The following is a 21,777-nucleotide window of genomic DNA, read 5'->3' as shown; positions in this document are numbered from 1 at the left end:
TGTGTTTACTATTTTACTTTGTGTTATCTGTTTTGTTAAGCGCTTTGTTACAACTGCAGCTCTTGTGAAAGCAGCATATAAATCAGGATGTATTGTATTGTATTGATATTGTAACAAAGTGTCCTTTCTTCAGTACCACCTCACAAAAAAGGTAAACTAATGAAATATTAAGAAAAATATGAGAAAATGTGAGGGATGTGCTTGTGCAATACTTTAAGTACATGCAAGTCTTTTGAAAATGAACAGTCAGTAATTGCATGTGTTAATGTGTAATTCCACACAGAGTACTGTGGACGATGAGTGTTTCAAATTTGTAGAAAGAGGGGTAAGTTCTTACCTATTAAGCCATACGACAAGAACTTGTTGACAGAGGTAAGGGCAAGGCCTGTGATTGGTCCAGTGGTATCCTCCGAGCGGACAACTTCAAGGAATGGCCGTAGGAATACATTGGGTTCAACATCTGACAGTTCTGCAAATAAAGGAAAAAGACAGATCAGACGTGTAATCAATCAATGAGGTAAAAAATAAATAAAAAAGATGATACATTTTGAATATTTTTAAACACAATAGGAAAAATGAAAAAAAAAATCACACTACTGATATAAATCCAGGACTTAAAAGTCTTACTTAATCTTAAAATAAGATAAGAAAACCTGTCAACAACAATGTTAATGTGAAAACACTGGGTAAAACCCGACCAGAGTGCACAACACAGCACATCGTCACGTAATCTCTTTTATAGGGCAGCAAATTTTGCTGGGTGTTCCACTTTGGGAAACCACCTTCAAGAATTTTTCACGGAAACATTCCAAGAGAGAGTGGGGTCATGAGGGGTTAAGCAAAAAATAAAAAAGGGTTAAAAAAAAACAAAAGGCAAAGTTAGTGGAGTCATGCACGCCATAGTGAAACACTGAGTACATGCCCTTGCAATACCATGTAGATCATGGCTCCAGTCCAGGCATAGAAAAACAACTTGGGCATCAAAAGAGCTGCAGTGAGAGCCCAACTAATTTCTAAAACTGCACATGTGACCACCATGAATAAGCGTCTGATATCCAATAGCCCTGTGGCTTTGTTTAGAAATAAAATATGGAATCATTTGGAAACTCAAAGAGACTTTATCTGCCGCCAAGGTCACTTTAAGGCTCCCTTACTTTCAAAGGCAAACCTATTACTTTCTGCTTTATTGAATATTTTTTCACCTGGTGTTTTATTTCGGGGTAAATCTGAGAGCTTTGAGCAGTCACAGTTTTTTTTGGAGGGGGAGTGGTGAGGGGTTAACCGAGTGTAAATTTAGAACCAAGCCAAAAAAAAAAAAAAAAGTTCACTGTAAGAGTGTTTGCATAATGCTGCAACCAGACCAATGTACACTCGATTCATTTAGTAGACTGAAAAGATATGAATAGAGATTAATTGTTCACTGTATCTATTACTCATTGATAAAAGGAGTTTGAGTATTGCATTATGTTTCGATGTAGGGGGGAAAATGTAGTATTTATGGAAGCCAGGTGCCCAAATGAATCTGTCAATAGATCCTGATGAAGACTTCTTCAGAGGTGATCACCCAATAAGTGCTCTAGCTTCTTTCCTAAAGACCAGATTGGAAAACTAAATTGTGCTGTATTGATCTGGATGGCCATCAGTGCACACGGTGCTGACTGAAGCCACGTGTCAACGGCCATCAACAATCTGAAATAAAGCCCAAATACAGACTCGGTATTTCGACTCAGCCTGCGGTCAGGGTGAAACAACCACCCAAAAGCCAGATGGCCTCTACATTCAATTGACAACAACAAACAAGAAAATAAGCAACTGAGGAGTAAAGCAGGCAGGCGTAAATGTGCAGCACATGTTGCCATCATTTGAGTTTGCTCATTTAGGCCAAACAGAACATGAGCTGAAATTGCTATAAAACCAAAGTTGTAAAATATTGGTTGTGTACAGACTCTGATTGACCGTGAGCCTAATCCTCTCAAGCTCTCACCCAGCGAGAGCCCCATCTTTCTGCTCTGAGTATCCAGCCATGTGTGGATTACTACTCCAAATGACCTCAGCAAAAAGAAAAGGTGCGGGGGTGAACCTCAAACCCCCAGGAGAGCACCTCGGGATGAAGCTGGCTTACTGCAGAAACAGAAGCTCTCTTTAACACATGCACATCTATTGGCACTGGAGCAGAAAAGGCTTAGAACAGAAGGAGAAGAAAACAGCAGATGAAACTGAGCAGGAGACAAACATTGTTGTCCAGACAATGACGAAAAGAACTGAACATCAAAAACGGAGTACAAACAATACCCACGGTGTACCAAACCTTCCAACTATAAAACTAACAATTATTTCCATCTGGAGCTTCAACAGATTATATTGTAAGGCAATCTAAGCAGAGTCAAGAGTTATACAAACAGGGCAGTCTTAGGCCGAATCACAGTATTGAAGAGTAGAGCAAGTACATCAAAAGCAGAGTAGGATTACATTGTAACTCTCCTTGACGTGAAAATGAGTATTATCTTCATCTCACAAGTTCAATTTAAGGTGGGTTTCGATTTCTGCCTTTATCTATTTAGGCTGGAGTTTCTGTAAAGGCTATTTCAACTGACTTAAGTTTACATTTGAGCTTATATACTGTATGTATTTGACGAAACCACTGCTTTTTTTTTCTTTTCATTAAGTGAAACATATTGTTTCTCAAGCTAACAATGTGTCAAGATTTCTCAAAAATGACAATCTCAAGATTTCCCCAAAGGCCAATCAACCAGGTTACAACACGAAGAATTTAAAAAATATTTGATAGCTGCTGGAGAAAAAAATTGCCTATTTGGGGAATGCTTTTGCGTGATATCTTAAATTAATAAATTATGCTACCTTTGTTTTAGTGCTCAAAAGGAAACAAATCCAACAAAGCTATTCATATATTATTTGGCCCTAATATCCAAATTCAAAATGTAATTTTAAAAGTATCGAAATTTTAAAAACAGTCGTGTGTTTGGTTGTTGTTAATAATGTTTATCACACACTTAGAATGACTTAGCACTTTTTTTGTTTTGTTTTTTAGACTTGCATGAGAGAAAACCAACATCCTCCATAGCAGTAAAATGACAGATATCATTCACAAAATACATACCAAATATTTCACTGAAAATGTTCTTTTTCTACCACTTAAGGGACAGTGCAATGTGTGAGTGACAGAGATGGAAAAAAATATAAATATACATTTTACACCCAATTAATACCACAGACAAGAAGCACAAAAGAGACAACACCCCAAAAAAATTTGGGTGTAGCCTACCAGAAGTGGTTGTTTATTTCAGCACTTGATTTTCTCATGATGAACAGTGTTATTTCTGAAGTGCTAACTTACAGCCCTGTGATTTAAGGGTCTCTTAATTATTTTTTATTATCCGAAGCAAGTTCAGTGTTGAGAACTTGTATTGCTCAGAAAAATGTTCATACTGTTTTTGATGTTAACCTAAGCACTTTTTATGAACCTGATGTTCTATTTTTATTTTGTAATTATTTGGAGATTTAAAATAACAAACAAAACGGTAATATTCACCCTGGTGGTCGAAAATAAAGGTTGCAGGTAGGACTTGGGACTAGTCTCAACTACAGCAGCAAGTGAATGACTCGCACTGCATCTGATCAAGTCAGTTTACAAACAATGAAAGACTTTCTAATGCCACTTTTTTGTCTTTTGATCTGCCTGAATAATGTAATAAATTAAAAATGAAAATAGGGGTTTTCTCAGCACTTTTTAGATTAATTGATCTAATGAATCTATTTTAATCTAATTTCAGATCACAATTAATTAATCTCACAATTTTTTTTAATCGCTTGATAGCCCTAATTCAAGCACTCCACATAGTAAGTACGGCAAGAGCAAAGAAAAAGCAGCAGACAAAGGAAGGGCTGATTTTGTCATTGGCGGCGCAGTGGTCCAAAACCAACACTGATGGCTATTGATTTAGACCTGTTTTCGGCTAAAATTAGGTCAGACTCTTCGTTGCAGGGGCCGAGGTTGCTGATACTGAGAAGAAATGTGACACCAATCAGGACAACAAAGCAAATCTAGAGAGAAAACTCCTATGCTCACTTGTTGAAAAAAAGGCTTCTATACCTTCATTGAAACAATACAGACCATTGGAAACGAATGAACTGTTTATAGCGATGTTCAAGCAGCAGCATGAGTGGTTAGCACATCCACCTCACAGGTCTGAGGGTGGGGGTTCAAAACTCAGCTCTGACCTTCCTTTCATATTCATGTTCTCCCTGTGCTTGCATGGGCTCTCTGCACGTACTCCGAGGTCCTCCCACATTGTTAAAAACATGTTTCTCATGACAAATTCATCTGCAGGCGTAAATGAGAGTGTTTTTCTTATTACGCACTGTGATTACCTCTTGCAAGTCAGCTGAGACAGGAGTGAGGATCAGCGGTACAGCGAATGGATGGATGGAGCAATAGGAGGCTCAAAAGTTCTGGTTGGCTGTGAAATGGTCACCCGAAATGTTTCATATTGCAGAAACGATGATCTTTTGTTATTGTGTAAGGTATTGAATTTTATTTTTATTTTGCAGTTTGGGATAATATATAGTTTCTGAACAGATCGTGATAAACAACTCAAGGAAAAGTGTTTATTTGAGCCAGACGGTGGCGCGGGATCCTCACGTGTGCACATGGTCTTAATGTTACCACCTCTGCTTCAGTTTGAGCCAGGAAAAACCCTGACCATGCAGAACGTCATTGCCTCTTCTTGGTTGGGTTGGAGTCTGTCAGTCACTGTGCTGTTCTGCACCTGTTATTCTACAGCATACAAAAAGTGTATTTTGTATGCTGCACGCATTGCACAGAGACTGCATTATTGCAACAGCAAATCTCCCTTCGCTACCGGAGGATAAGGATTGAGCTAGCCCCCGAAAAGCGGGGAAAAAAGTTTAATTGACAGCTATTGAAATGCGGTGGATTTTTATTATTAACCTACTAAACCCTCCCCCTCCATCCATTTATCCCATTCATCCAGCCATCCACTGAACCGTTTATCCTCACTAGGATCCGGCGTACACTGGAGCCTATACCAGCTGTTTTCAGGAGAGAGGCGGGGTACACCTTGAACAGGTGTACCCCGACCAATGCCCTACAGTCATTCGCAGGGCATTGGTCAAAGTCATATGAAAGCGTACAATTCCAAATGAAACTGCATATTGCACGGGCCATTATTGCACGAGATATCTTTCAACAGCCACGTTTAGTATGACCATAGATAATGTTGCATCCTCATTGGGTAAAACGTTTAGTTTGTCTTGTCAAAAACAGATGTTTCCGTGTTTGTTCAAACGACCCGCCTACCTGCTGATTGGATCTGTGATTGGCTGAATGAGTGTGGCCGGAACTCAATTTAAGACAAGTGATGAAAGCTTTTTTGAATTAAAGAGAAATTTTAAAACAGGACAAATACTGAAGCAAGTTATTTTTTTTACATAAATAAAATGGTAATATGACTTTTAACAGGTAAAAAAAACAAACAAACAAAACACGAACACAATTGCTTTGTAATACACTATGGCAGCACAGAACAACCGCGGAATGAACGAGGGTGCATTTGCTGTAATTTCTTATTTTACGAAACCGACCAATGATTTATCTATTATCTATCACTGATAGATTGTGCAAATTATGACATTTGTCGATTAACGATTTCACATAAAATGCGTAATAGCGATTTCGATTCCATTTATCAGATAAGTGTAAAGTTGTATCCATAAATAGTGTATACATACAGCATATAGAGTACATTATCGCAGGCATCTGGCCAAAACCAATTTGGTCAATGGCATATTTTTTCACAAATCTATAATAGTGGTTAATCCACATAGGTAGGAGTCCATCCATCCATCCATTTTCTGAACCGCTTTATCCTCACTAGGGTCGCGGGGCGTGCTGGAGCCTATTCCAGCTGTCTACGGGCAGTAGGCGGGGGACACCCTGAACCGGTTGCCAGCCAATCGTAGAAACATGTGGTAGTCACTTTTACAAATTATTGACCAATCTAAAGTGTTGAAAATAGCTTGCTCTGTTTGACAGTGCAATGAAAATGCTTGAGCAAATGTCGTTTTTGGGGTCTTATGAAAAGGGATGATTTTGGAGAAACAACACGCCAGCAAACTCATACATATACCTGTAGACATAGTAACCTACGATAATGTATAATATATATGACATATACAGTACATATCTAGTAAATATAATGTGTGTGTGGACCAGAAACAAAGCAACAATACAGCAATCCAACGTGTGTGCATGTCTAGTGTACGTGTGTGTGTGAGCGAGAGAGCGAGTGATCCTTGTTTGTTAGACTCTCACTACTTCAGTTCTCCACAATTGGCATTCCCATGGGGTAGGAGATTCCAGAAAGCACACACTGTAAAGGCAGACTCCACTGTGATCTCATCAGACACAACATGACACTGATGCCATTACAACCACTAGTGTTTATTGTAAAATAATTTCCACCACAAGATATATTCGGAGCAATTTCACTTGGCTATATAAATAATGTCATAACATGGGAAATATGTAAAGAAAATAGATTACTAGAGATCCAAATGCCATGGATGTTCTTAAAATTAAATTATTAACAAGTATTACGGCTCTCGCTATCGAACATTTGAATATTCCGGTATCGTACAATTTGTTTAGCAAGAATATACAGTATGTGCCAGCATTAATCAAAACACCGTACTCTCATTAATATTGCCTTCATAGAACAAGAATAAAACTGACTAATTCATTGACATAAGAAAGCCACCATTTTTGCCGATAACGTCATCAGCTTCAAACCGAAAGTGATGTCAAAGCCGCAGCTGCGTCTTGCCTGTTGCTATAGAATTGTGTGATCTGACGGACTGTGAAAGCGCTGGATTCAGTTATGAGATGGAAACCTTACAGCCTCCACCAGAAGAAGTGTAGAAAAGAGTAAAAGCCTTGTACATCAACTTGTGTGAAAGAGAACCACAAAACGCAACTTAGGTCGGCTCACAACATTGCTCAGTACACGAAGATGAATAGGTTTATGGGCATACAGTAGTTATGTAGCTTTTGTAGATGTAATGAAAGTGAACATTTTATCTTATCAATGAAAATTTTCTTTCATGTATATTTTCATAGTAAATGAAGAAGACCGAAATAGGCAAACATGCGTCACAGATTTATTATATTTATTATTACTGTTTTCTTTCTTATTATTACTGCATGAGCAAAGGTTAATCATTACCGTATTTTGTGCACTATAAGGCCCATCGAATTATAAGGCACACCATCAATGAATGCCCTATTTTAAAACTGTTTTCATATATGAGGTGCATTGCATTATACGGCACATAGAATAGAAGCTACAATTGTTGCTGCAGTTGGGGTATGCATTCACTAGATGCTAAAGGGAATACAATACAATAGAATACAACTTTATTTATATCTAGCCTTCACAACCACTGCAACTGGAACAAAGCCATGAAACATATAAATACAATACAAATGGCATTATAAAACAATTAATGAAAGACAAACGTTACAAAGACAATCAATTCAACAAATACAGTGAAACTCCTCTCGAACGAAACCTACATGGGCGAAAATACCCCATCCATCCATCCATTTGCCGAACCGCTTAATCCTCACTAGGGTCGCGGCGGGCGCTGGAGCCTATCCCAGCCGTCTTCGGGCAGTAGGCGGGGGACACCCTGAACCGGTTGCTAGCCAATCGCAGGGCACACAGAGACGAACAACCATGCGCTCTCACACTCACACCTAGGGACAATTTAGTCCCGTTTCCTCGAATGCTTTACTTGTTATCATGCTAAAAACAGCCACGGGACGCTTCGTAGTCTTCGATGGCCATAGTTAGCTCTTGAAGGCTAAAAACCTTACGCTAACTGGAGCGCTAATGGGAGAGAAGCGCTCCAGTTAGCGTAAGGTTTTTAGCCTTCGAGAGCTAACTATGGCCATCGAGGACTACGAAGCGTCCCGTGGCTGGCTTAAAAGTTCATTGCATGCCAGGAAGTATTTGTTATTGTTAGATTCAGACGAGGATGGACGTTGCATTGCTAAACTGGCTCCAAAACGGACCTATGGATATCAAACAGCTAAGACAAGAAGAGCTCTGATGCTGGAAGAGAGGGTAAAAGTGATCAAAATGAAAGACGGAGCAAATAAAAGACATTATCCAAGAAATTGATGGAAGTGAAAGTGAATGCTGATCGTAAATTTCGCAATTTCTTTCCCTGTTTTTCTTTCTACACTGACAATATGAAGTGTCAAATAAGTGTGTGCTCATACTTATGCACTATTGGAATAAAAATAGAGTACACATACGTTTGTGTGTGCGTGTACACATTGGTTTGTGTGTGTGTGTGGGGGGGTGGTCTCCAATCAAAAATACAGATGACCAATTATTTAAACATTTATAATGTCTTTGAGAAAAAAATCCTTCCAATTTTTTAGATGCTACTCTCGCATGGTGACAAGAATTATCGTAACGTGAGAAGTCGAATATAGGGAAAAAAGATGTAACAAAAGGATCAATTTATGGTTTTATGAATTGTTATCAGGTTATGAAAAGTGAAAACGATACAATTCAATTCTTGAATTTTTATTTTTTAAGCACAGCACAAGAAGCGACAGTCTGTCCGGATCAGTAAAATATTGAAATGGTATAAATAAGTTGCCATTCCCCTTTAGTTTATTGTCAATCAATATAAGCACATCTTCATATTTACAGTATAATGATGATTGGAATTCATTTTACTCGATTCCCTTAGAACAGTGGTTCTTAACCTGGATTCGATCGAACCCCAGGGGTTCGGTGAGTCGGTCTCAGGGGTTCGACGAAGCCTCTGCCATGGAGGGTAAGACACACGTGACTCAACATGTAAATTAGTTATGACACGTGCGTTTGGCCATCACTGGCTGCAGATGATCACATGACATTGCTTGTCCAATCAGTGCTGTGGGAAATTTATTCCGCTTGGTAGTCAACGTGTGACTGTCATGATAATACGTTGTACAAATAAAAAAAATAAATAGTGTACTTATCTCTTGAAATTTGATTTACTTTTTTCTGTTTTTAATAAATGTGTTTTTTCTAAATATCTTGAATTTATTAAAAAATACATATTTATTTTTCACTCGTGAAGGGTTCGGTACCTCTAAAAAGGTTAAGAACCACTGCCTTAGGATTAACAAGAATCTAGAGAACTTCGCCTTGACTGTCTAGCATCCAGGTATTTATTGCACAGTCACGGCGGTTGAATTTTGGATTACAAGTTACTGAACTGTTTCAGATCTCCTAATTCTCACTTAACCAATACTGTCCTTGAATCCGCACCCACAAATCATGATACATTAATGTATCATGATTTGTGGGTGCGGATTTTTAAACAGGGGTCCCCATCTCCGGTCCTCATCTGAAAGTGGAGGAGGGAAAAATTCAAAAACATGCAGGATAGGGGCCCTCAAGGACCAGAGTTGGTGATGAATGATGTGCTTCAATAATGGACAAATAATTTACATTTAAATAGTATTGAACAGAAATATCAAATCCTACAAATATAAAAGTCCTAATCAATAAATGTTTAAAAAACATTTCTGAAACATTAAATGCAAATGTATAGTACTGTACTTTAACGTTAAATACTGAAGTGTATTTGAAAAGTGAAAAATTAATTAGCACTATACTGAATAAGAATTTTTTTTTGGGAATACGGGTACACTCATCCGATAAACCAATTTTTTTTCACTCTCCATTCTTTAAGCCTGCTCCTTTTTGGTTTGGTCCCGGCCGTTATTGGACGTTGGCTGTGTTGTTTACCTCTCTGTACTCACAGACCACAATGACATGGTCCTGCATAGTTTTTATTTCATCATGCTGTGTGTGTCTATTTGAGATCGTGCTGCGCATGATGTAGTAAAGGATTTTAGTGAATGCTTTTGTACAGTATAAAGATGCTAAATATGAAATAATCATTACAACATGATATCATGTGTATGAGGGCCCAAGATTGGTTCTTGTAAGGCCACCACGCAAAAAGACTTGAATGTCGGAACCTGCATAACTAACGACTAACAATAGCCAAGATGACGATCATGTCAACTTTCTCCGTAATAAACCTCATATGCCAGGGGAGACATATCCGCGACTGGTTACCAGTCATAGCCAATATGGAGACAGAACTGTTGACCCTCACATGTGCGCTGTCTGAGTGGGAATGGAACCAATGAGGCCTGCACCAAAGTCATGTGAAGACAAATTCAATTTGAATGCCATATAACATGCACAGAGTGCAATATTTGCTGATTGTACTTGCAACATGAATCTGAACATTAATTTTATATTTTTAGATTTAATATGTAAGCACAAAGTATGTTTTATGTTGTGTTGAAACTTGCACAATAAAATGTGAATTGAAAACACTCTCTCCAAAAAAGTCCAATATCAAAAGAGCAAATGTTTGGAATCATTCCACTGGCATTTGTTTTGTTTGCCGAGGATGTGGGGGTGTGAAATGAAGAAAATGTAAGATTAAGATAGCAAATCCAAAGGAACTGAAGCTAGCAGAAGCACAGATGAAGCCACAACAGTCTGTGAAGAACTATGAAAGCCCAAATGCATAAAAGAGGAATACTTGCAACACTACTCGTTTGGAAGTTTGTGAGGTCCCGCCCCATCACCCCCCTAAAAACAGTGCATTTTAGACATAATGGCAACGGTTCTAAAGAATGTTTGCATAACCCACAACTGGCTTTAAGGTGGAAAACAACTTGGTCAACTATAATTAATTTATAATACTGTCAGACTTTTACATTTCAGATACTTCCTGTTAATATTATGTGAGCCCTTTGAAAACATGCAGACAAATTCTTTCCCATGAAGTTCGTTTCTGCAGTGTAATGTGTCTCCCTAACACCAAGCATGCTCTGCGCACGCAAGGCTGCGCCTATCCAATCTGACTGGCATCACGGCCATGGAATGCTGAAGTCCACATTTTTCCCATTCAGCAAGGAAAAGCGGCCTTTCAAAACCAATCAGCTAGAAATGTTGCTTTGTTTTTATTTTCGACTGAACTTCCTGGAACCTATTATGGAGCTGTCAGGGATGTATATTTAGCTATGGCTACACAGGGCCTCCTCATCCCCTTGCGCCACTGGTCATGTCACCTCTGATAAACAGGAAAACAATTGGTTATTGCTTTTGTCACCTTTAAAGAAAATGGTACTGATATCGTGGGCAGGCAATGGGTGGAGCTGGTAGATACAACCGAAACGAATTCTCTGGAATCAAGAGTAGAGAGATGTTGGGCAATATGACATTTGCATATTGGGGTGGACAAGGAACAAAGTTTAGTCACTTAGGGGGCTACAATGTAAACTGACTTCATCTTTGGGGGGGTTATCCAAATAGACATGTTGTTAATGCCCTTAAGAGTCCTTTTAATCTACACTTGAGTTCTGCATTGACTTCCTTTGAAGTCGAAAACTCCAAAACCAAAATTCTAAATAATTCGGGTCCAGAACAGCTGATCTAAATTAGTTCATTCAAGTCTAAAGACTCCCACCTTGAGCTAAGATCACAATAAAAAGAGATCATTAATGGAGCCCCGATGAGTCGATTCACCATGATAAAAAAAATATCAAGTTACGACTTCCTACTTGGAAATGGAAGGACGAATGTGAGTGTAGTCATTCGATCCATTTTCTAATCCTCTTATCCTCACGAGGCTCGCGGGCTTTCTGGAGTCTATCCCAGCTGCCTTCGGGCAGTAGGCGGGGGACAACACCCTGAACCGGTTGCCAGCCAATCGCAGGAAATACACAGACGAACAACAAACTATGCTCACAATCATACCAAGGGACAATATCTCTGCTGTGCATGATTTTGGAGTGTGGGAGGAAATCAGAGCTCCCTGCCTATACTGAACAATATTTTGAAACATTCGATTGTAATATCTTCCAAGGTTTATGGCGGTACACTCACGTTTATTTACGATCAATGCACAAATTGTGTGGACAGTGGGAAACGCCAAAATACAAACGTCTGTCTATCACTCCAATAGAAGCAGGGCTCAGCAGTGCTCCCATATGCTTGCAAATACCTCTAATTTTTCAAGTGTGTGTTGGTAAAAATGTCATCCTGTCCAACTAGGGGGATTGCATTTTATCTGGTGTGCTGCGCTCCGCACTTTGATTGCTGCTCTCTTGTCTGGTGTATTGGGTCAGGCGCAAAGGATCTTGCGTCGTACAGAGTGACGTCACGGGCAGTTAAAACCAATCGGTGTGTTTGGAGCTGTTCAGACTGAGACGCATCCTGTCCAAATGAGATATGAAACGACCTTACTAATGTGGTTTCAATGTGTCCCGCAAAAATTGGATTTCAAGGGCTTTGTGACTCTACAGACAACAAAAAAGCCATCCAGTTATATTCTGGAAGGGGTAAAAATTGAGTTTTGGCTGTCAGTCTGAACTAGGCATAAAAATGTTAAATCCACAGTATCCTCTTCAATTAAAGTTGCACCATAGTAAAATTGTCAGGAATGCTGGTATATGCCACAAAGTTCAGTCAAAGTTGAATGTAATATCTTTATTGTCTTTGTAGTTAGTATATAGTTTAAAGAATTCAGGCTGCAAGACTATATGTAAAAGCAGCTGCCTGCTGGTGCAATTTACAGATGATTTAATTAGTTAACTAATTGCTGTTACTAGGAAAAAGAAAACGATTACGGCAGCCCTTGTTGACAATTGTTATTGCATAGAGTACACAAGCCGTGTTTGCATTAGAGTTTTTCACCAAGTATAAGTGATATTTCTACAATTTCAATGAAGTAAAATTTCTACTTTCCATTGACAAACAAAACCAGGCTGGTCTGTTTTTTTTTGTTGTTGTTTTTTTTTGTTTTAAGCAAAGTGTATGTGAGTACATGCACATTTGTGTGCCTGAGGCGGGGTTATAACCTCCACCCTCCCAAATAAACCTGCTGCCACCCCAGCAGAAAATGTCTAGAACCACCAGTGAGTAGTAGTATAGAAGACAGTGGCGTTCCGTCAGGGCCAGCAAGGCCTTCTCTGCTGGCCTAAACATTCTCAGAAAAGTAAATTTAATAAATTCACTTTTCTGAGAATAACAAATTTATTTTATTTTCATAAATATGTGAACAAAATTATTCTCTGTATTCTTTACGTCATATTATTTCCACTTAGTCGAGTGGCTTTCAATGTTATTTTAAATAACATTGAAAGCCACTCGATAATTAACTTGTTTATTATGGTAGAGTTTTTAACCAATCATATTTCAGATAGCTTGTGTTGCCAGGTAAATTAAACTTGCTCTGGGCCTTCAGATTAAACAGAGCAGGCCCCTGTGCGCTGTAAATGAACGGGCACAGTCAGCTTGCAATAGCCAATCAGATCACGAGTCTGCGTACCAGGGCCAGCTAGAAAGGCTTACGTCGACACTGGATGTGCGCGTTCGGTGATTGGATTAGCGCCTGCTAGAGGGAGCTGTTGCTGCATTTTGACCCAAAATGGCTGAAGGAGAAGACGTTGATCTGGTTGCAGGACTACTTTCCACACAATTTTCAAGACGGACCTTCCACTGGATTTACCAATTTAAGTTGTTTTACCAAGGCAGCAAGGAAACATCAGAGCACGGCTGGGCACTTACAAGGACGGTGCGTTAAAAAACATTTGGGGACACTCGCGTAGATCTGCAGCTCAGTGAACAGGCACGACATTGGTGAGTAAATGAATTTTATTTTACATTTCTTCTTGTTATTTTATTTCGTTAGTATTAATGGTAACGAAATAAACTGACAAAGATACAAAAATGTATCAAATAAATCAGCTCACCTGCAATTTATAATGGCGTATTGTAGTCAGCTTCGTGCACTAAAATTCGTTCAATCTCAGCTGCTCAACATTTTCAGTTATTTGCTGTTGTATAGCCTATTCTCAAAATGCAAATGATCTGTTAATTTTATTTTCAAAGAATAGTTTGTTTTGTGATTGTGTGGTTGGTGTCTTATATGAAACTGCGACATTGCGCAATTTATTGGACAGACTTGTTCATGATCACACAACGTAATTTGGGTGGCATTTTATTTAGTATTTTTAAAATCTTTTTATTTTTGACAATATCTGTAAATTTAGTTTCCTGCTCTTAATTGTGAATGCATACTTGATGGTTTTAAATGCTCCTGAAATTAAGTGCTGCCTGACGAGCCTATATTGTGTTAATGTACAGTATGTACGGCCCGCCACTGATAGAAGATATACTTAAATAGTGGAAAAGACGATGATGGAAGGAGGTGTCTTAAGGGTTGAGAAATGTCCACTCGTTTTATGTTCTCAAAGGGGGGAGATCACTCTCTCACACTTTAAAATCTCCTCTCCAAGACCATATCTTTGTACCACAGATGTGAAACCCAAAGCTGTGAACGATGGTTTGATAGAAGGGAGTGAACACGGTTGTTCATATCAGCAGATCTATTTTGCATTCAAAGCAATCAACACCTTGTTGTCTCTGGTATTGAACACGTCTCCTTGTCAGCTGCACTGGCCAACACTGTCTTGCTTAGCTCCCTGCACTGTCAGCAGGGCGGCTTTTGTCAAAATGTCTTTTCAGCCATACTGATTACACTCCATGATAGATATGGCAGTGTTGTCAGATTTCGTGTCATTGCATGCCATTTTTTTAATTTTAATTTTTATAAATGTTACTCGCTCAGTGTGAAGAAATTAAAGCAAAACTGAAAGGCCATAAGTTGAGAGTTTAACAAGATACAATACATTTTTATTTATATAGCGCTTTCACAACAGAAGGAGACAGGGTCTCATTCTGAAATCCAATTATCACATATACATATAAAATTTTAAATATGTGCCATGTAACACAGACTTTCACAGCTGGCATTTGCTTTATCTGGTCCAAATTCATCTACTGGGTTTATAAACAACTATGTTATGTTAAAGTGTGACTCAATTATTTCTATTTCTATTACTTTTCATTTAAAAAAAAATGTTAATACTAAACTGGGCTTGACCATTTGAAGAATGCGGGGTCACATGGAGCTCCCACCCTTATTCAGTATGGCGAATAACTCAGTATATGTAATGTTAATCACGGCCAATCCATAATGATTCAAAACACCGATGGGAGAGATCGGAAAGCTGGATAGATTTAGCAGAAACTGGTGTCCATATCCATTAAAAAAAAACTGCCATCATTTTCCTATGGTTACAAGCACTGCATGGCTAGATGTGGACATGGAAAAAAAAAGACTGTTTTGCACATGAAATTCCAAGTTGAAGTCGCTGAACCTGCCTTTCTTTCGGGTGACGAGGTAGGTTTGCCTCAAATCTTTCATGCTCTTTCTGTCAACACATCAAGACCCGCAGCAAAGAACCTTCCACAACCTGTGCTTATTAAACCTTCCACCCTTCGACCCCAACCCAATCCTGTAGACGTGCATGATTAATAGCTCTCTACTGGGACACTCCTTCCACTCAGCACATTGTAGGGAGCCTCTGATACAGGACAACAGTTGCATCCCTTTTTCACACTGGATCTAAGCCCTGCCTGTCGTTCACTAGTTAGGGCACTGTTAACTGTTGAAATTTACAGCGACTAACCAGAACTAGATAGCAACCTGTCTGTGATGGGGAAGACACTCTGATTAACCACTGCTCATTTATAGGGACTTTTACGACTGTATAATTCACAAGACCACAGTGTGTCATAAAACCTACTTGGAGAAGACGACAAATTGTTGTATAGATTTTTGGGGTATCTTGTGAACTTGTTTCTTTGCAGAGCAATAATGATGTGACGAGGAAGTTGACTATGATGAGCAATATCGGCCAAGGTCAGCATGCTAGATGTTTTAGGCAGACTACTAACCGTTGCATTTTCCAAATAAAAACACATTCAACTTTCAGTTAATTTCTACCTTCTTTGCAGTCTCCAAACACAAGCTGGTGTAATTAATGGAAGAGGGAAGGGTAAAAAAATCAAATAAAAATCTTAACAGACAATACAGCAGTTGCTTTCTGTTGAGGACTGCCTACATAATTTGAACAGCAAAGAATATAGAATAGAATGGTATCGAAACAATAGTCTCAGACACAAAAGATCAAAGCACCTGGGCCCGAGTCAGTGTATTGTCTTTTGACCAGGTCATAAAAATAACACTAACAGCAAACTGAGAGTCTCTTCCATGATCTCATACCTAAAGTTGTATGACCCAAGGGTCAGGCGGCAGACATGTCAAGAATTTCCATGATGTGCCGTCTCTTTGCGCCAAATGCCATCAAGGATAAACATATTTGCATAAGTGGGTGAGCGATATGAAATATGGTTTCTCCTCATCGGCATTTACCAGCTGCCTTTTGTTGGTTCAATTGGGAGTGATATATGTACAAAGATCAGATGGTATGCGAGGGGGAGGTGCGTAAGGCCACAGTCAGTTCCCATGTGCTCAAACTATGACCCCAGAGACGCCCACCAGCGCCTCACTGACCACAGCTGAGGTCTGAGAAACACACACATGCACACGACCTTGAAAGGAGACTAAGATCGGCATCATGTGTGCATTCTCTCTCGATGACTGACATATGGGTAAAACCCAACGAATTAGGGATGCTGTCTTCAACACGAGTACTGCACTGTGAAAACGTGAATGAGTGGTATACATCAAGTGAAGACATTTCTGTTAAAATTACAGATTTATATGTGTTAACGAATTGAGATGACAACAATTTCGAAACCTTACGGGGGGGGGGGGGGGGGGGGGGATTTTGATGCACAATTAGCTGGTTGCATAAGCATACACCAGTGATGTTTTTGCAAAAAAATTAAACCTTTTGGAATTGTGTAAAAAAAGTCAATATGAAGCAGGTTGGGTCATGGACTCCATGATTGTAATGCGCAACAGAACTATCTGAATAGCCAGTCAGAAAGTGACCTGGTGCTCGAGCCCTTGCCAGACTTAAGAAATGGAGGAGCAACTGTGTTTATAAAATGCGTTCCCCAGGTTACTCACTGCCAGTGTCCTTAGCAAACGATTTAAATGAATCTAAATGTACCGAATGAAATCACCTCCTGAATCCACTCTTTTCTCAATTCACGATTATTTGTCAAATACTGTGGTGTGGAACCTCAAGTTTCAAGCGTCCCTATTTGCGAACAATTCAAGTTACACGCAAAATTTTCGTAGAATTACCTTGGTTTAAGGACGATTGTTGGCATTTGAAGGATCTTGGCATGGACGAGTGGATGGATCTATGTTATGCTTCTTATTACGCTCCGGAACACTACTGGAAACATGCATAACGCACTGCTGTAAACTGAAAGGTACTTTTATCCCTCTGCAACAGAAGGCGGAAATCCATTGCATGTCTTGGTGGAAATTCTGCATTCACATCCTCGATCATCCAATCACAAATGAGTGACATTGAGAAAATACTATCTACAGGATATATTTTACTGATTGAACCAATTCAGCGTGTCCACCGCCCATTTGCTGTTTGTTTGTTTGTTTGTTTGTTTATTGAACATAAAACATATATACAGTAATAATTTGACAGAAAATAAGGTAGATAAAAAAAGTAAAAAGAAAGAAATCAATCTTCATTCAACACAGTTATTATGTTCAAGGGAGTAGGAAGAAGTAAAAAACTTATCTAGTCCTACCCCGTTATGTGATTGTATCTAATAAATCATTTTTATATCAATCAGAAAAGAAAAAAGTAAGAAGAAAGAAGTCTCCATTAAGGCTCATACTTTACCCTTAACCGTGATATTTTTACAACTTTTGGTTTGTATCTGGATTATATACTTCCACACCCTGACACTCTTGTGTCAATTTTCTCTTGTATTCATAATGGATATTTATATACCTTTCTCTATTTATCAACTTAGTTCTGATTTATCATTATATTTAATGTTTTGAATTTATCATTTTAACTGATTGATGTAGGTTGTTTGTACTATTGTTTTGAATTTGTTTTTGAACTCAGCAAGCGATTTACTCATTTTCAGGTCCGTTTCGAGATTATTCCACAGATTAACACCTTTGATAGATACACTTCTTTGCTTGATGTTTGTTCTTGTTTTGAGTTTTTTGAATAAGTTGGTACCTCTTAAATCATAGCTGCTTTCTCGAATTTCGAAAAACTTCTGAATGTTTTGGCAGAGCAGGTTATTGTGTGCTTTGTACATTAATTGGGCGATTTTAAAGTCAACCAGGTCATAAAATTTCATCGTATTTAATTTGATAAATAGTGGATTTGTGGGTTCCGTATATTTTGATCTATTAATAATTCGAATTGCTTTTTTTTGTAGGTTGAGAATAGGGAGTGTGTTTGTTTTGCAGGCATTTCCCCATATTTCCACACAGTAGGTCATATATGGTAATAATAATGAAGTGTATAATGTGTACAAAGATCTCTTATTTAGCACTTCCTTGGTTTTGTAGAGGATCCCTACGGTTTTGGCTATTTTTCTTTTTACGTTATCGATATGTGGCTTCCAACATAGTTTTGAGTCTATTACTAATCCGAGAAACTTGGTTTCATACGCTCTTTCTATCTCAATTGAGTTTACCATAATTTTAGCTTGGTGTTTGATTGGTCTTGTGCCAAAAACAATTAACTTCGATTTTTTCAGGTTAAGTGACAATTTCTTTCTGTCGAACCAGTTTTTTAATTTGTTTAATTCGTTTTCTACGGTTGTCAGGAGCTGTTTCAGATTTATTCCAGAACAGTATAAAGTTGTATCATCAGCAAATAGGACACATTTAAATTGTTTTGAGACCTTGCAGATATCATTTATATATAAGATGAATAGTTTTGGACCAAGCACTGACCCCTGAGGAACTCCGTGAGTGATTTTCAGTTGATTCGTTTTTTTATTGTTGAGTTGCACGTACTGATATCTGTTTTCTAAATAACTTTTTATCCATTTATAAGCTACACCTCTAATGCCATAGCTTTCTAGTTTTTTCAATAATATACTGTGATCTATTGTGTCAAAAGCTTTTTTTAGATCTAGGAAAACCCCAACAGTAAATTCTTTGTTGTCTATATTAGTGGCTATTGCTTCCACAAACTCCATAACTGCCATTGAGGTGGTCCGTTTTTCCCTGAAGCCATATTGATTCTCACTTAACAGCGCATGCTTTTGTATAAAGCTATCAAGTCTGCGAGAAAATAGTTTTTCTAATATTTTTGAAAATTGTGGTAGTAGTGATATTGGTCTATAATTTGTAAACCGATGTCTTTCTCCACTTTTATAGATTGGAATAACTTTAGCAATTTTCATTTTTGATGGAAAGATACCAGCTTTGAATGACAGGTTGCATATGTTCGTGAAAGGTCGCACTACATATTCTATAATCTGCTTTATTATTGTCATATCAATATTAAAGCAATCAGTTGACTTTTTATTTTTAAAAGTTTTTATAATATTTGATACTTCTTGTTTTACAGCAGTAAGGAACATCGTGGAGGAGTTTTTTTCTACATATCTATCTATTTCAAACAAGTTTGTTGGATCAGGAATTTGTTTTGCTAGGTTACTGCCGATGTTGACAAAATACTCATTAAATTCAGTTGCTATTTCTGCAGTTTTTTCCAAAATAGTATTTTTGCCTTTGATAAAATACTCTGGATAATACATTTTTTTAGGACTATTTCTGATTACTTGGTTAAGTATCTTCCATATTTCTTGTGTGTTACTTTTATTCTGCTCTAATAGTGCATGATAATGATCTCTTTTACTGGTTCTTATAATATTTACTAGTTTATTTTTATAAAATAAACTAGTAAATATGTTTGCTGTTTGTGCCTATGCATCAAACAGCAGTTCAGAGTACTGTATCCACTTCAATGCTCACATTAGCAACGACAGTGAGGCCTGGAAGAGCGTCTTTGGGAGGAATCTGTTAGAGAATGTGAAGTAGGCTACAAGATCTCAAGAACCAATGCATTATGAACTATAGACTACAGAAGATGATTAATATATTTTGAGATTTGAAATAATTTTGTGGTTTGTGTTTTAATGAGCTCATTCTCTGTTATGAAATGCAATGAAGCTCTGACAACAGCCTCTGTTGCCAATTCCAGCCAATTAGATGTGTGCTTGTGAATTGTGGTAGTGTTTGAATCAAATGGAGAAAAGCTGCAAGTCCAAGGGCCACTCAGGTGTTGCACCAAGGGGGCTGTTTTCAGCTCTAAACCTGCATTTGTATGAATAAGAATGAAGGGATTTACAACTGACTTTCTTTTTAACAGAAAAATGGACCTCCGTTGCAGCAGAGGTGTGGGGTGGGGTGGGATGGGGATGGGAGGCTGGCTCGGGAGTTGAATTTTGAGAAGGCAGAAGCTGGAGTGACAGGACTGAAGATTTGAAAAGCTGATGCTCTCTGACTTACATAGAATACGGAGCAGTATCTGAAAAAAACATTTTTAAAACAAAGGACATTCCACAAATATCCAAATTAATTAAACATCAAAACAGAACAACATTGGAATAGATACTGATTTTGCAAAACAGACTGGTTGAAGGACACACGTGACTAATGACTTAACTTTGGGCATTCAATTAAGATTTGACTCAACCGAACCATATCAAAGATGTAGTGCAGTATTGTTCTCTCACAAAAAGTAAAATAACTATAATTGTACATTGCCATTCAATCGCCTGTCTCAGATTTGCTGGAATGTTAAAGTCCCATGCAAAGTTTCTTCAGTATTTTTTTTTCTTTTGTACTAACAGGGCCTATCTCAAAGCTCCCCGCACAATGGTGCCCAATCGGCGCTTAAATTCTTTCATTCGCGCTTCAGTCAATTCCTTGCAAGTATTTCTGACACACTTTCAAGAAGCGGACGGCCCAGTAGTCGAGTAGTTAGCGAATCGACTTCACAGTGCAGAGCAACCGGGTTCGATTCGAGCTCCGGCCTTCCTGTGTGGAGTTTGCATGTTCTCCCTGGGCCTGCGTGGGTTTTCTCCAGGTCCTCCGGTTTCCTCCCACATTCCAAAAACATGCATAGCAGGCTGGATGAACAGTCCAAATTGGCCCTCGGTGTGAGTGTGAGCGCGGATGGTTGTTCGTCTCTGTGTGCCCTGTGATTGGCTGGCAACCGGGTCAGGGCGTCCCCCGGCTACTGCCCGAAGAGAGCTGGGATAGGCTCCAGCACCCCCGCGACCCTAGTGAGGATAAAGCGGTTCTGAAAATGGATGGATGGACTTTCAAGAAGCGGCAATTCTCCCACCTAGACCTCTGATGACACTCATGATGCGTAACCTGGAAATACAGTATGTGCGCAACCATCAAAGAGACGTGCTTTGGTGAAGTCTGAGGGTGGCCCTAAGATCCGTATTGTGGGGTTTTTATGAGACATGAGAATTCAATTGAGATCATTTTTGAAAATAAGGCACACTGATTGTGAAATAAATTTGCATTGTAGATCCAGAACATCGCTGATGATGTGTGAGCAGTTCACAGTGACGTGCATTTAGGGGAGGCAGGTGAAGATGTGCCTCCCCTGACATCATGAGAGGAAAACGAAACGAAATAATAAAATAACACAACTATTAATATTTGTCCTCTGGACTATAATGTTGGTGTGGTTCTTAATGTAATTTGACCATTTTATAGTAAAAAGCGCAAAAAAAATCTGTATTTCCTGCTTAAATAAATGTGAGGCATGGCCAGCCATTATGACACAAATCCACAGGGAAA

The 21,777-nt window shown here is 38.6% G+C and overlaps 1 protein-coding gene across 3 annotated transcripts in view; it reads right to left on the bottom strand.

Moving 5' to 3' along the window:
- The window catches only part of gbf1 (golgi brefeldin A resistant guanine nucleotide exchange factor 1), a 101,303-nt gene that overhangs the window by 66,339 nt on the left and 13,187 nt on the right, over positions 1-21,777 (bottom strand). For all 3 annotated transcript variants that reach the window (XM_086121493.1, XM_086121495.1, XM_086121494.1), the window contains one exon: positions 338-469. In XM_086121493.1, coding sequence (XP_085977619.1) covers positions 338-469 — 132 coding nt within the window. The remainder of the gene's footprint in view (positions 1-337; positions 470-21,777) is intronic.

This window comes from Hippocampus guttulatus, chromosome 10 (genome assembly GCF_054856545.1).
Source record: "Hippocampus guttulatus isolate MCC_2025c chromosome 10, RoL_Hgut_1.0, whole genome shotgun sequence".
Lineage (NCBI taxonomy): Eukaryota > Metazoa > Chordata > Actinopteri > Syngnathiformes > Syngnathidae > Hippocampus > Hippocampus guttulatus.
The sequence above is the reverse complement of the archived record's forward strand: the minus strand, read 5'-3'. Positions and strand labels throughout refer to the sequence as shown.